Source organism: Ranitomeya variabilis, chromosome 1 (assembly GCF_051348905.1).
Source record: "Ranitomeya variabilis isolate aRanVar5 chromosome 1, aRanVar5.hap1, whole genome shotgun sequence".
Taxonomy (NCBI): domain Eukaryota; kingdom Metazoa; phylum Chordata; class Amphibia; order Anura; family Dendrobatidae; genus Ranitomeya; species Ranitomeya variabilis.
Window position 1 is genome coordinate 231,308,862 of NC_135232.1, and position 12,761 is coordinate 231,321,622.

Genomic DNA, 12,761 nt, shown 5'->3' on the forward strand with positions numbered 1-12,761 from the left:
CCGCAACGGATCGAAGACCAACATCCTCCATAATAAGAACCTCCCACCTCCAATACTTTGCTCATGCTGCCCCAGTTTCTTGGATTGCACTATCCCGGACGATCCAAGTAGTGCCAAGTCCCCACGCTTTTAAAAACATGTCTTTAGATAGGCCAATCATCTAAATTCACCAACCCAACTCTCCCCTGTTCCCGCTTTCTAAATTTTACTCAAAACCCGGTCCCTCCTATTCATCCATGTCAACTCGCTCCCTGAACTTACCGTAATAGCACTTGGTAACTGTATATTGATACTGGCTGGTGACTGGATCATGTAGCTCATTTCTAAAGCTCCATTATAATAATGGGTAGGCAGTGCTTGTCATATCAGGTTCAACCATTGTGTCCCCTTCCCCCATTTCTTTATAGATTGCAAGCTTGAGAGGGAGCAGGGTGCTCACTCCTGTCACCACACACATAGTCTTGACCGCTTTCTATTGAGTCATTGGAGGATGGTGCAGTGGGGAAAAAAAAAAAATGGCAAGCAATGTCCCACTGGTGCTGCATCACTTAAATGCAGTGTACATCAGAGCCGCCGAGCTTAGTCACTTAGCCATTGGCTGAAGTGGTGACGTGCACTGTAGTCATCACATCACCGCTGCAGTCAGGTCAGAGACAGCATTAGCAGTGACAAATGAAAAAGTCTTTTTCAGCTTACCTGTCCACTTTGTGCATTGCTGCCATCCCAGGAAAATCGGATACGTAGTGAAAGAGTCCAGCATCAAAAGGTTGCACTCCAACAAACTTTATTGGTCTCCCCCCCCATCCGCTTTTCTTATTACCAATTCAGGATTATCCTGTAAAGACTGTACCACTATTATTCTGCTTACTATATGAGGAACTCAAATACAAATTTTTTAATTAGTTCTGCACGAATTCCTGAAATCGGTCCAAATACCGACACCCTTGACTGAACTGGATAGAAAGAGGGATTTTTTTGTCCGAAAATATTCACTAGCTGAGGTAGTAGATTGTGCATAAGACTGATACAGCAGGACTGAGCCGAGGAGAGAACAAATTGGTCATCCCATTCCATAGAAACAAGCATATTTTCACTAGGTGTGACAGCTGAAACCACATCATTAGCTTCCAATGGTTCCTTGAAAAAAAATGTCTTAACTGTGAGACCCCTGACAAAACGGTTTTTCGTAATGGAAAGGTTCAGTAAGTCCAGAAGGGGCGGAGCTTGGCGACAAACTTCAGCCGGGAAACCTGCTGGATTCTGATTATGGAGACCGCCCATCCCACCAGTTTAAACAAGCACACAGATATAATATTGTTCTATTAATATTGTCCATTGACCTTTTCAAAGTGCATAATGACAGCCTCATATTTGTTAGTTTTAAGTGTGTATTTTTGTACTGGTAAAAGATTTATAAGGTTTGTGGGTGTGAAATATTTGATGTGATGGGGCAGGGTTTCTTTTAATCCTTGGCCATTATAAAGTCCTGACTCACTGGTATAGCACTAGGTTATGACTAAGGGGAATATTTGGCCCCGAAACACGTAAACCGGTGTCTGGGACCTCTGCTATTTTTGCCATTTTTCCTACTGTGTTTTTATATGAAGATGTTGGCATAAAGTTTGTTGGAGGGCAACCTTTTGGTGCTGGACTTTTTCACCACAAGCAGTGACAAGCTGGTGCTGGACTTGGGGAGCTGAATACCACTTGATTTAATCATTTTAACATGAGAAGGGGAGGCAGGCTTAGAAGTCAGGTGGAAAGTAAAAACCCTGCCATAGTGGCAAAACTCTGTACACAGGTGTACAGACAGTCCACTCAACGCTTCCCTTCTGTCAAGCAGTAGGGTCCATGTCTAATATACCATTTAAATGGTTGGAGTTTAATTTGATTGTACATGTTGTCCAGAACATTTACGATTCTCGCTGACATGGTCAAAAAACAATGAATACTTACGAAATACCACTGACACCCATCGTTAATAAGCTGATCTGCATCTTGATTGAACAATTCATGGGAATTCCAGTGAGCTGCAAGGAGACAAGAAAAAAAAAAAAAGTTTTTAGACATTGTGTGCCAACAATGCTCAAGTGTTCCAGCTTGTGTGGCCTAAGCCAGCAGGACCTGATAATACATCCACATAATTACAGTCTTTGCTAAAAAGGACCTTAAGAAAAATACATAGATGGAAGAAAACCCAAATCAGGTCACGAAAAAAAAAAAATAAATTGTTGGCAGCACATCCATACATGCAACAGGGTAGTATTGCAAATAATATGGAGACATTTGATGTTTCTCAAAGTTTGCATTGACCTATGTAAAATATAGTAAAAAGGTTTATTCCCAGAAATTACAAATCACTGAGGAGAGACCATCCACGGTTACTCCACACATCACAGAGATCAGGGCTCTACAACAGAGCTCCGCAAAGCCCAATCTGAAGAGGGGATGAGCTCTTCTGCATTTTTTAGCTGTAGGACTACAGAAAATGGCAAAGGTTGAGCATTAGTGATGAGCGAGTGTTCTTGTCGCTCGAGTTTTCTGAGCATGCTCGGGTGTTCTCTAAGTATTTTAGGCATGCTTGTATATTATGTTTTTCTCTCCGCAGCTGCATGATTTGCGGCTGCTAGACAGCCTGAATACATGGAGATTCCCTAACACAGGAAATCCTTGCATGTGTTCAGGCTGTCTAGCAGCCGCAAATCATGCAGCTGCAGAGACGAACAATCTACGAGCACTCCCAAAATACTTGGAGATCACCTGAGCATGCTCTGAAAACTAGAGTAATGAGCACACTCGCTCATCACTATTGAGCATGCTAACCCCACTTCTATGCAAGGTGTGACTGCAAAGTTCCAGTCTTGGGATAGATTGGAGAAGCAAACTTTCTGCTATTTTATGGATAGGAGACCACTTCATTGGCCTCTTTCTGACAACACATGCATCATATGCCTGGAAGGAAGTAATGGTTCTTTCCAGAATATTGTTTACAAACGGGTTTTTGTGTTAAAAAATAAATTCACGTAATATAAAACACTAAGAATACACTGGATACATGTTTGTTTATAATTCCACTGTACTCTTGGGCTAAGTTTCCTCAATGAGTTTGGTCGTTGTGCACTTTCACAGCATTCTTACAGTTGCAAAAAAATAAAAAAAATAGTTTTAACGGCTCTTGGCTGCAGAAAGAAACAATACACATCACACCCCAATAGGTACAGAAAATCTAACATCTAAAAATCACAAATCGCTTATCATGGGTACATAGCCTTGTACACGGTGTGTTTTTTTCCTCGCGGAAATGGGCCAAAAACACGAATCCTTATGCCTGTCAATTCAATGACAATCCTGAAGTGCTGCGGACATGATCAGTAATTTTCCTTTGAGTATTTGCAGTGCATTTTGTTCTTCAGCATGTCAAGTCTTTGTGCGGATTTTTAGCATCTTTCACCCATTAACGTCAACTGAATCAGTCAAGTCTGTAGATATATATATATATATACACATATATATACACACACATATATATACACACATACATACACATATACACACACACACACACACACACACACCACGTAAAATAATTAAACCTATTAGAATCATACTCAACTGAACGCCCAAGTCACCTAATAAAAAAAATAAAACCACCATATACTTTCCTGTCCACGGGGTAGTCAATATAATCCCAAGTGTCCCACGGCGATCTCATGTGTAGAACAGTCACATCGGGAGATGTGGCTGCTCTAACAGGAGATACTCACTGACAGGAGGTAATCACTCCCCCAGTGTATCACTGAGCTTCCGTGAGAGTTCACTGGAGTTCATCAGCCGATTAGCTCCAATGCTCTCACTTATGGCACCACCACTGCGTGAGAACTTTCTCATGCAGTAGTGGTGCAGTAATGGAGATCACCAGAGCTGATCAGCTGATGAATTCCGGTGAACTCTCTCACGGAAGCTCAGTGATACACTGCGTTTTATATTGTGAATGTATGCATAACGCATAAAACCTTCACCGTATAGATACACACTGAACAAAGATCAATTAAAAAGGCAGTGTTTCTGCACAGAGGACTTAGAGCTTTGGAACAGGAAAAAAGAAAAAAATCCAGTATAGGAGAGACCGGAAACTTCTGTGATGGATAATTGAATTTGGCTAAAATTAACACTAAGGAAAGTAAAAATCTGCCTTTTAAAGTGACAATCTAGTTAGTTAGTTCAAAACCATAATGTGATGAAGATCTTTCAACTAGAACAATTAAAGAATAACTATGTGGCATTGATGATTTGACACCATTTTATCAGTAGTACATATATAGGCTTGTCCTTAGCAGGATTACAATCAGTCTCTCCATATCCTGCATGACAGTGAGGAGGTTACAGATAATTCCCTACAAGAACATGCTGAACAAGTTCCCCGAAAATGTTTTCAAGTAACAGAAATGAGATTATCTTAAGGGCCTGGGTTTTGTCCAGAAAACTAAGCCAGCATGAGCCAGTTTGTAGCTTGATTAACAATATCAATGGACTCATTCTATTTTACAGAATACATTCATTATGGCAACTGAATAGAGTAGACCATTTCATATACACCAGCCTTAATTTCTTATGAAGATGTGCCAGCTGCCATAACCATCTATTAACATTTACTTTAGTAAACCAGACACTGAATATTTTTGAAGGTTCATTATATAAAAATTAATGAATAATATGTCTGCGGTATATGAAAAAGGTCAATTTAAAATTTTTTAGATTTTTCTGCAATTGCTCCCTCAGTTATACTGCATAGCTGCACCAAATGTAGAAGAACCGTTATAAATAAAATTATATACGGTACAAAAGAACCAGATTCAGATACGTAAAGCACAAATGGACCTCAGCAAAAAGTATAGGCCGAGACCCCTAACTGCCACAAAAAACAGGGAAAACTTAATGACTCGAGTATAAGCCTAGGGTGGAAAATGCAGCAGCTACCGGTAAATTTCAAAAATAAAAAGATACCAATAAAAAGTAAAATTAATTGAGACATCAGTAGGTTAAGTGTTTTTGAATATCCATATTGAATCAGGAGCCCCATATAATGCTCCATACAGTTCATGATGGCCCCATAAGATGCTCCATAATAAAATAAGCACCATAAAATGCTCCATAAAGTTTGATGGGCCCCATAAGATGCTTCATAGAAAATATGCCCCATATAATGCTGCATAGGTTGATTATGGCCCCATAAGATGTTCCATAGATAATGTGCCCCATACAATGCTGCATAGGTTGACATAAACAAACATACTCGCCTCTTGTCCTGAGCAGGCCCCGGGCACTTGCAATATTCACCTGTCCACGTTCCACCGCTGGGTGCCGCTGTGTCTTTCATGTCCTCCGCAGTGACTGTTCAGGCAGAGGGCAGCGCGCACACTAATTACGTCATTGCGCCTTCTAACCTGAACGTCACAGACAGGACGCAGAAGACACAGCGGCGCTCAGCGGTGGAACGTGGACAGGTGAATATTGCGCAATACTCACCCTCCAGTCCCCATTATACTCACCTGCTCCCAGCGGTTCCCTGAAAAATACCCACATGAAAATTACCCAGACGGAAAATTGCCAATTGCAGCATCAAAGTGTCAGATCTATGATATTTGAGGTGAAAGGTGAGGATGTTCACATGATGTGTGATCAACTTGTGATTTGCAGCCGCCCTAGTGCAAAACTGCAAACATGCTGAAGATCTGTGGTTTGTAGCAGTCATTATCAGCAATAGACAGATTTAGTCTGCTCTCATCTCTCACTGATTCTGCCTTACTCCTCCCACCAGCCCAGAACAGCAGCACATGCAGAAACAGCAGCAGTATGATCCAGAGGAGCCATCACTGCTATCAGTACTCACAAAAGTAGCACTGTATTATCTGTGGAGTTACATGGGACTGCAGGTCATATCTAATACATCATCTCAGTGGGAGCCCACCAACCAAAAGCAGGGTGCTGCTGGCTGAGATAGATGGTCCTGGAAGCCCAGAAGGCACCGCAGAAAGGTGAGATTCTGTCAGAGGAAGGGAAGTGCCATAGCAGCGCCGCTCTCCCATTGACTTCAGTGGCAGTTAATCTGGGGCGTGCACTTCCTTCCCTGTCCACTTATGACTACCAAGAGTAAGAGTGAACAGACCCTACCTAGTTATGTATCATACACATATACTGCAGGTGCAGGCAGGCATAGGATGGAAGGAAATGCAGAGTGGATTTGAATAAGGGTCTCTAGGCCCAGACACACCACAATGAGGGTCTCTAGGCCCAGACATACCACAATGAGGGTCTCTAGGCCCAGACACACCACAATGAGGGTCTCTAGGCCCAGACACACCACAATGAGGGTCTCTAGGCCCAGACACACCACAATGAGGGTCTCTAGGCCCAGACACACCACAATGAGGGTCTCTAGGCCCAGACACACCACAATGAGAGTAGAATTATTGTTAGCACAGTGGAATGACAACTCCTAACAGAATCCGTACTCTGGGACTAGGGATGAGTGAACCGAACCTGGAGAAATAAACTGGGCCCAGAGACCTTTGTTGAAATCCATTCTGCATTTTCTTTGCTGTCTGTGTTGTGCTGTATTGAATTTCAATGGAGCCCATGGAAGTCAAGGACAATCACCCGGCAGCTAATTATTTGCAGGTGTGCAATGATTGTTTAATAAACTTAAGTTATTGTTGTTATTAGAACTCCTTAATAAACTGTTCTTAATAAACTTGTCGGTAGTTTTTTTTATGTAGGCAATTTTCGCCGACATTCTTCTGTGCTGCAAAGCATCTCACCTATAATTCTATACTATTCTCTGTGCTGCAGAGAATCTCACGTATACCTGCATAATATCCCCCTGTCCTGCAGAGCATTTAACCTATATCTCTTTGCTATTCTGTCCTGCAGAGCTTCTCACCTATAATTCTATATTATTCTTCTGCCCTGCAGAGCATCTCATGTATACATGCATATACTATCCCCCTGTCCTACAGAGCATTTAACCTATAATTCAGCCTGTGGGCAATTTTCTATGGGCATTCTTCACCTTGCACCTCAAATATCATGGATCTGAAACTTTGTGATGTGGCAATTGGCAATTTTCTGTGTGGGCAATTTTCCGTGTGGGCAATTTTTCTGGTCACCGCTCCCGGCACGGTCCCTGGCAGCTTCTCACTGACAGATGATCTTCGGCGCCCGCAGCTTCTTCCTGTGTTCAGCGGTCACATCGTACCGTTCATTAAAGTAATGACTATGCGTCCATATTCATTACTTTAATGAGCGGTACCACATGACCATTGAACACAGGAAGAAGCTGCGGGCACCGGAGAAGTAGGAACGTGCAGAGACACGCTGGGAGCAGGCAAGTATGATTTGACAGCCGCCACTCCCCCTCCCCCACCGACCCCTTGGGACAATGACTAGTATAAGCAGAGAGGGGCACTTTCAGCCTAAAAAAAAAAAAATGGGCTGAAAATCTCAGCTTATACTCGTGTATATACGGTATACATATTTTTTTATAGACACGTCTATGTTTGGACAGTGAACTGAGAGAGTGTGATAATGACTGCACTTAATGACAGGAGATCCAAATTTCTCTATGAATCTAAAAAGTCTTAGTCTCCCACATAAATACACACCTAGGAACCTAGGAATATGGGGGTGGGGTGGAGATGGATTTGCTCAAAGTTGACTCTAGGTTACCCTAAATATACCCTGACTGTTCAGAACACCTATATGAACAAGCAATGGGGAGATTTCAATGCAAAGACTTAGGCCATGTTCACACAGTGCGTTTTTTACTGCAGAACCGCAGCGGTTTTGCCGCTGCGGTTCCGCAGCTGTTTTCCATGCAGGGTACATTACAATGTACCCCTATGGAAAACAGGAACCACTGTGCACACGGTCCTGAATTTCCCTTAAAAAGCCGCGATGAATCGGTGCGGGAAAAAAGAAGGAGCATGTCACTTCTTTCCCCGAAACTGCAGCGGTTCTGCACCCATAGACCTCCATTGTGAGGTCAAACCCGCAGTAAAACCCGCAGATCAAAAACATATCTGCGGGTTTTATTGCGGTTTGTGGTGCAGAACCGCTGCAGCCGGAAGTGCGTCGGCGGAAGTGCTTGGGCGGAGAGACATGGAGGCATACCGTCGCATGGGGATCGTGTCGGCCGTTTGATTGAATTGGTATGTGTGTGTGTGTCTGTCTGTGTGGTGTGTGTGTGTGTGTGTGTGTGTGTGTGTGTGTGTGTGTGTGTGTGTGTGTGTGTGTGTGTGTGTGTGTGTGTGTGTGTGTGTGTGTGTGTGTGTGTATGCGTGTGTATGCGTGTGTGTATATGCGTGTGTATGCGTGTGTGTGTATGCGTGTGTATGCGCGTGTGTGTGTGTGTGTGTGTGTGTGTGTGTGTGTGTGTGTGTGTGTGTGTGTGTGTGTGTGTGTGTGTGTGTGTGTGTGTGTGTGTGTGTGTCCCCATGCGACGCTAGTGCCACCATTGTGCTAAGTCGCCGTATGGGACTACGACTCCCATCCGGTATTAGGATGGGAGAGTTGTCCCTGTGTCCGGCGACTTAGCAAAATTGTAAAGTTACACAAAACACCTACACACAATACACATACATGACACACAGTACATACAACACATAACACAGAGTATATACTCACCAACAGCACACTTGTAGGCGAAGCCCTCGATCCTCCAGGAAAAAAATCACAAAATAAAAATCAAATTCATACTCCCTGTCCGCAGAATCCATAAAACGAGTGTCCCACGCCGATCGGCTGCTCTCTGGCGATACACTGCCAGGAGCGAAGCTCCTAGCAGTGTATCGCGTACTGTTCCGGAGTTCAATGGCTCCGGCGTCTCGGTTAATGGCAGTACAGCTGCGTTGAACTTTCCCACGCAGCACTGCCGTTAAGCGAGAGTGCCGGGGTCAATGACCGCCGGTAAACTCGCTCGCGCATGAAAAGTGACACACCGACAGGCACTATGGCTCCTGTCAGTGTGTTGCTGCAGCCGTGGAGAGCAGACATGTCTCTGGATGTGTCTGTTCTCCATGGAAAATCTTCGTGGGATACGTGGCACTTAAATACGTGGCAATTAAATACGTGACACGTGGCACTGAAATACGTGATACGTGGCACTGAAATACGTGGCACTTAAATACGTGGCACTGAAATACGTGATACGTGGCACTGAAATACGTGATACGTGGCACTTAAATACGTGGCACTGAAATACGTGGCACTGAAATACGTGGCACTGAAATACGTGGCACTGAAATACGTGGCACTGAAATACGTGATACGTGGCACTGAAATACGTGGCACTGAAATACGTGATACGTGGCACTTAAATACGTGGCACTTAGGCTATGTTCACATTTGCGTTGTGCGCCGCAGCATTGGCGCCGCAACACACAACGCAAACAAAAACGCAGCAAAACGCATGCACAACGCTGCGTTTTGCGCCGCATGCGTCCTTTGATTGATTTTGGACGCAGCAAAAATGCAACTTGCTGCGTCCTCTGCGCCCGGATGCGTGCGCTGCAGTGACGCATGCGGCGCAAAACGCAAGTGCGACGCATGTCCATGCGCCCCCATGTTAAATATAGGGGCGCATGACGCATAGCTGGATAGAGCTGGATCCGCGGGCTGTGATCTGGCCTACGCTCCGCACTCTGCGGAGCGCTGTCATTCAAAACACGTCCACTCATTTTGGTGTTTAGTCCCAAAATGGAGGATGGAAGAAGAAAAGGGTTGGACAAGGAAATGACATCATTTCTTTTTTTTTTTTCCCCCACTGCAGTTAAAGCTTTATTTGTGTCAAACACAGACAATCTGCAGAGAAAACTGCATAAAAAACCGCACTAAAAACCGCACCAAAAACGCACCTGCGTTTTCTGCCAAGAGCTGCGGTTTTTGTCCTGAAAAAAAAAGGATTGAAATCAGGATCGTGTGAACATACCCTTACAGTTATAAAAGATACATGTGTCTTGAAGCATCATTAGTCATTTCCTTATTTTTATGGGATGTGACCTGCAGAACCCCTTAAGTGCCTGTAGAGGGAGCCAAAGCAACACTTAAGAATCCATTGCGAATTCTACAGAAGTACTGTCACAATTTCCCATTTGGAGGCTTATTTAGCAAGTTTGCCCAACTGACTTAGCAATTAGGAAACAGATAAACCACCATGAAGCTCTAGACTTGATGTGTGGTTTACATACTTGGGAAATATCGTTCTAATCTGAGCAGGTATGAGCAGTTGATAAAGTACAGGTGAATATGAGTAACTACAGCAAGAGAAAATAGCTCTCACTAATTACCATCAGCACTTATCTACAACCCCAGAGAAATTTATTGTGACTGAACTGCCATGAAAAAGATAACCGATGTTTTTTTCTTTTTTATGGAAAGTAAAGGCACTGCATGTCCCTACTTTGATCAGTCCTTACTTCACACTGCTGGATGCAGAGAGCCACATTTGTTGAGTATTTCTGTTAGTCCATATTTCTACGCTATATGTCCATACAAAGATTTCAGACTGTTACCACATTTGTGTGGTACAACAAACAGATCATCCCCATGCTGTAATGTCTGTATACTATTCCGCTTCCTCTTCTACCCTGGAGATGTGGTATGGTCAGACCATGTTCCTGTACAGTCAGACACAGACATTACACAGTACACAGCAGGGGCACATTTATAAAAGATTCTCGCAGCACAGGAACATTTTATTTAAAACACATCCAATTGTGGAAATGACCATTTTAATCAATAGATCTTGGAATAAACTTTTGTTTGTGGGAAATCCACTTTAAAGGCAACGCATTGTCACTAAGGCCTGCTGGTTACAATCAGGCAGGTCTCCAATGCTGTATATGGGAATTATGCTTATACAGCAGTACACTTCATTCAAATTCCTGCAAGCCTCAAAAGCTTTATAGAGTCCCATCACGCTACTGGTTATTGGAGACGGACTTTCCAATTTACTTACCAAGTCAGATGTAGGTGCAGTTTATTGTAGATCAGCAAATCACATCTTCATTATGGAAGGGGGACATAGAAAAAGGTTTCAGCTCCAGGAACTTAAAGGCTTTGTAGTAGATGATTGGCCAGTGTCCTTCTGAAGCTGCTATTTTCACATACTGTGAAGAGGCCAGTTGTTTTTCACCTACTTTGAATTTTACTCAATAGGAACTTGAAAAATTTGACAGCAAAGCACTAGTATCCCCCTTCACACAGGTATGGTATGACTACATGCCATAGGCAGCACGTGGATATCAATTTAGATATGCCTGGAAGTGCACTCTGGTGCTACAACTGCAGAGGTGAAACCCCAAAATTCATAGGCCGGTTTCACATTTGCGGTTGCGTCCGCAGCGTTTCTGACACATACGTCTTGATTTCATATCTTTTACATTGTGCACACAGGTTCATGAGTTTGCTTACGCATGCGTCTTTTCGCGGTGTGCGGCCAACGCACCATGTTGCAATTTTTGGGGCGTTAAATTTCCGTCAAATATGCACAGGCATGCGGATGAGTGCGTTAAAAAAACCAAAACGCATTACTGTCTAAGGGAATGCATGCGTACGCATGTCTTTGCGTATGCATGAGTTTAATGCGCTTGCGTACTTCGGACTGCGCATGTCCAGGAACTGATTTAGACACGCCCATTGAGACACTCCCTCCTTGAAATATCGAACGCATGCGCATAAAGAGTGCAAACGCAGCTTTTTTTTGCCATCATGCGTAAGCTGATGCGGATAAAAAAACGCTGCGTTGGCATGCGTTTTTGCATGTGGTCGTGGACAAGATGCTGAGGACACAACTGCAAATGTGAAAAAAAAAAAAAAAAAAAAGACTGCACACATGGCATTGGGATAGTGCTGTATTAACCAGTCGGAAACTAGCTGTATAATTGCTTTAAAATTATACAAATGCAAATCAACCTGCGACCACTTCATGCCCTTAGGAAATAACATCTCCACTTCATCTATAAAAGGCAACAGATCGAAGTAGTTAATTCCCTAGGTTCCTTCTTTGTCTAGTTATGCATTGCTAGATTTCCTTTTCATATTAATAAAAGGAGGACAGACTTAGTCCTTCAGATATATCTCCATACATGGAGAGCTCATGGTAACTGTATCCCAGCACAGTCAACTATGGCAGCAGGGCTTCAGAAAATCTGATACCAGATATCATGTTACATTAGTGCCATCTCTACCCCCCCACCCCCCCAAAAAAAAAAAAAAGAGAAAAAAAAACCACCCATAGCAAGTGTCAATAAAGCGAGATCCTATTGTGATGGCTTGAATCTGAGGCTGATGATGCACCTGACAGACCAAGCTCTGCTGATTATATTAACATGAAGATTTAGCCATGCATGAAGAAATACAGAGCATCATTGAGCCTTGGGATATGGTTCACATGAAACCACATTGCTATAAAATTGTGCACATCAGTATAAAACTGAAATTGGTTTAGATTTTGTGCTTTGGCCAGTACTATTAACCACTGATCCTCAATAATCCGAACCTCCCACGCCCATCTCCAAGACTTCTCAAGTGCTGTGCCAATTCTTTGGAATGCACTACCCAGGACAATTCAATCAATCCCAATACCCAGAGAGTAACTGTGCCCCCCCCAAAAAAAAAAACAAACAAAACACAACGCATTTCTTCAGACTGGCCTACCACCTCAACATACTTCTCTAACTATCCCTGTTTTGCAACATTTGCAC

General features: G+C 43.2%; 1 protein-coding gene across 3 annotated transcripts in view; it reads right to left on the reverse strand.

Moving 5' to 3' along the window:
* Positions 1–12,761, reverse strand: part of SCARB1 (scavenger receptor class B member 1) — a 137,897-nt gene that overhangs the window by 22,635 nt on the left and 102,501 nt on the right. For all 3 annotated transcript variants that reach the window (XM_077293258.1, XM_077293260.1, XM_077293259.1), the window contains exon 9: positions 1,957–2,030. In XM_077293258.1, coding sequence (XP_077149373.1) covers positions 1,957–2,030 — 74 coding nt within the window. The remainder of the gene's footprint in view (positions 1–1,956; positions 2,031–12,761) is intronic.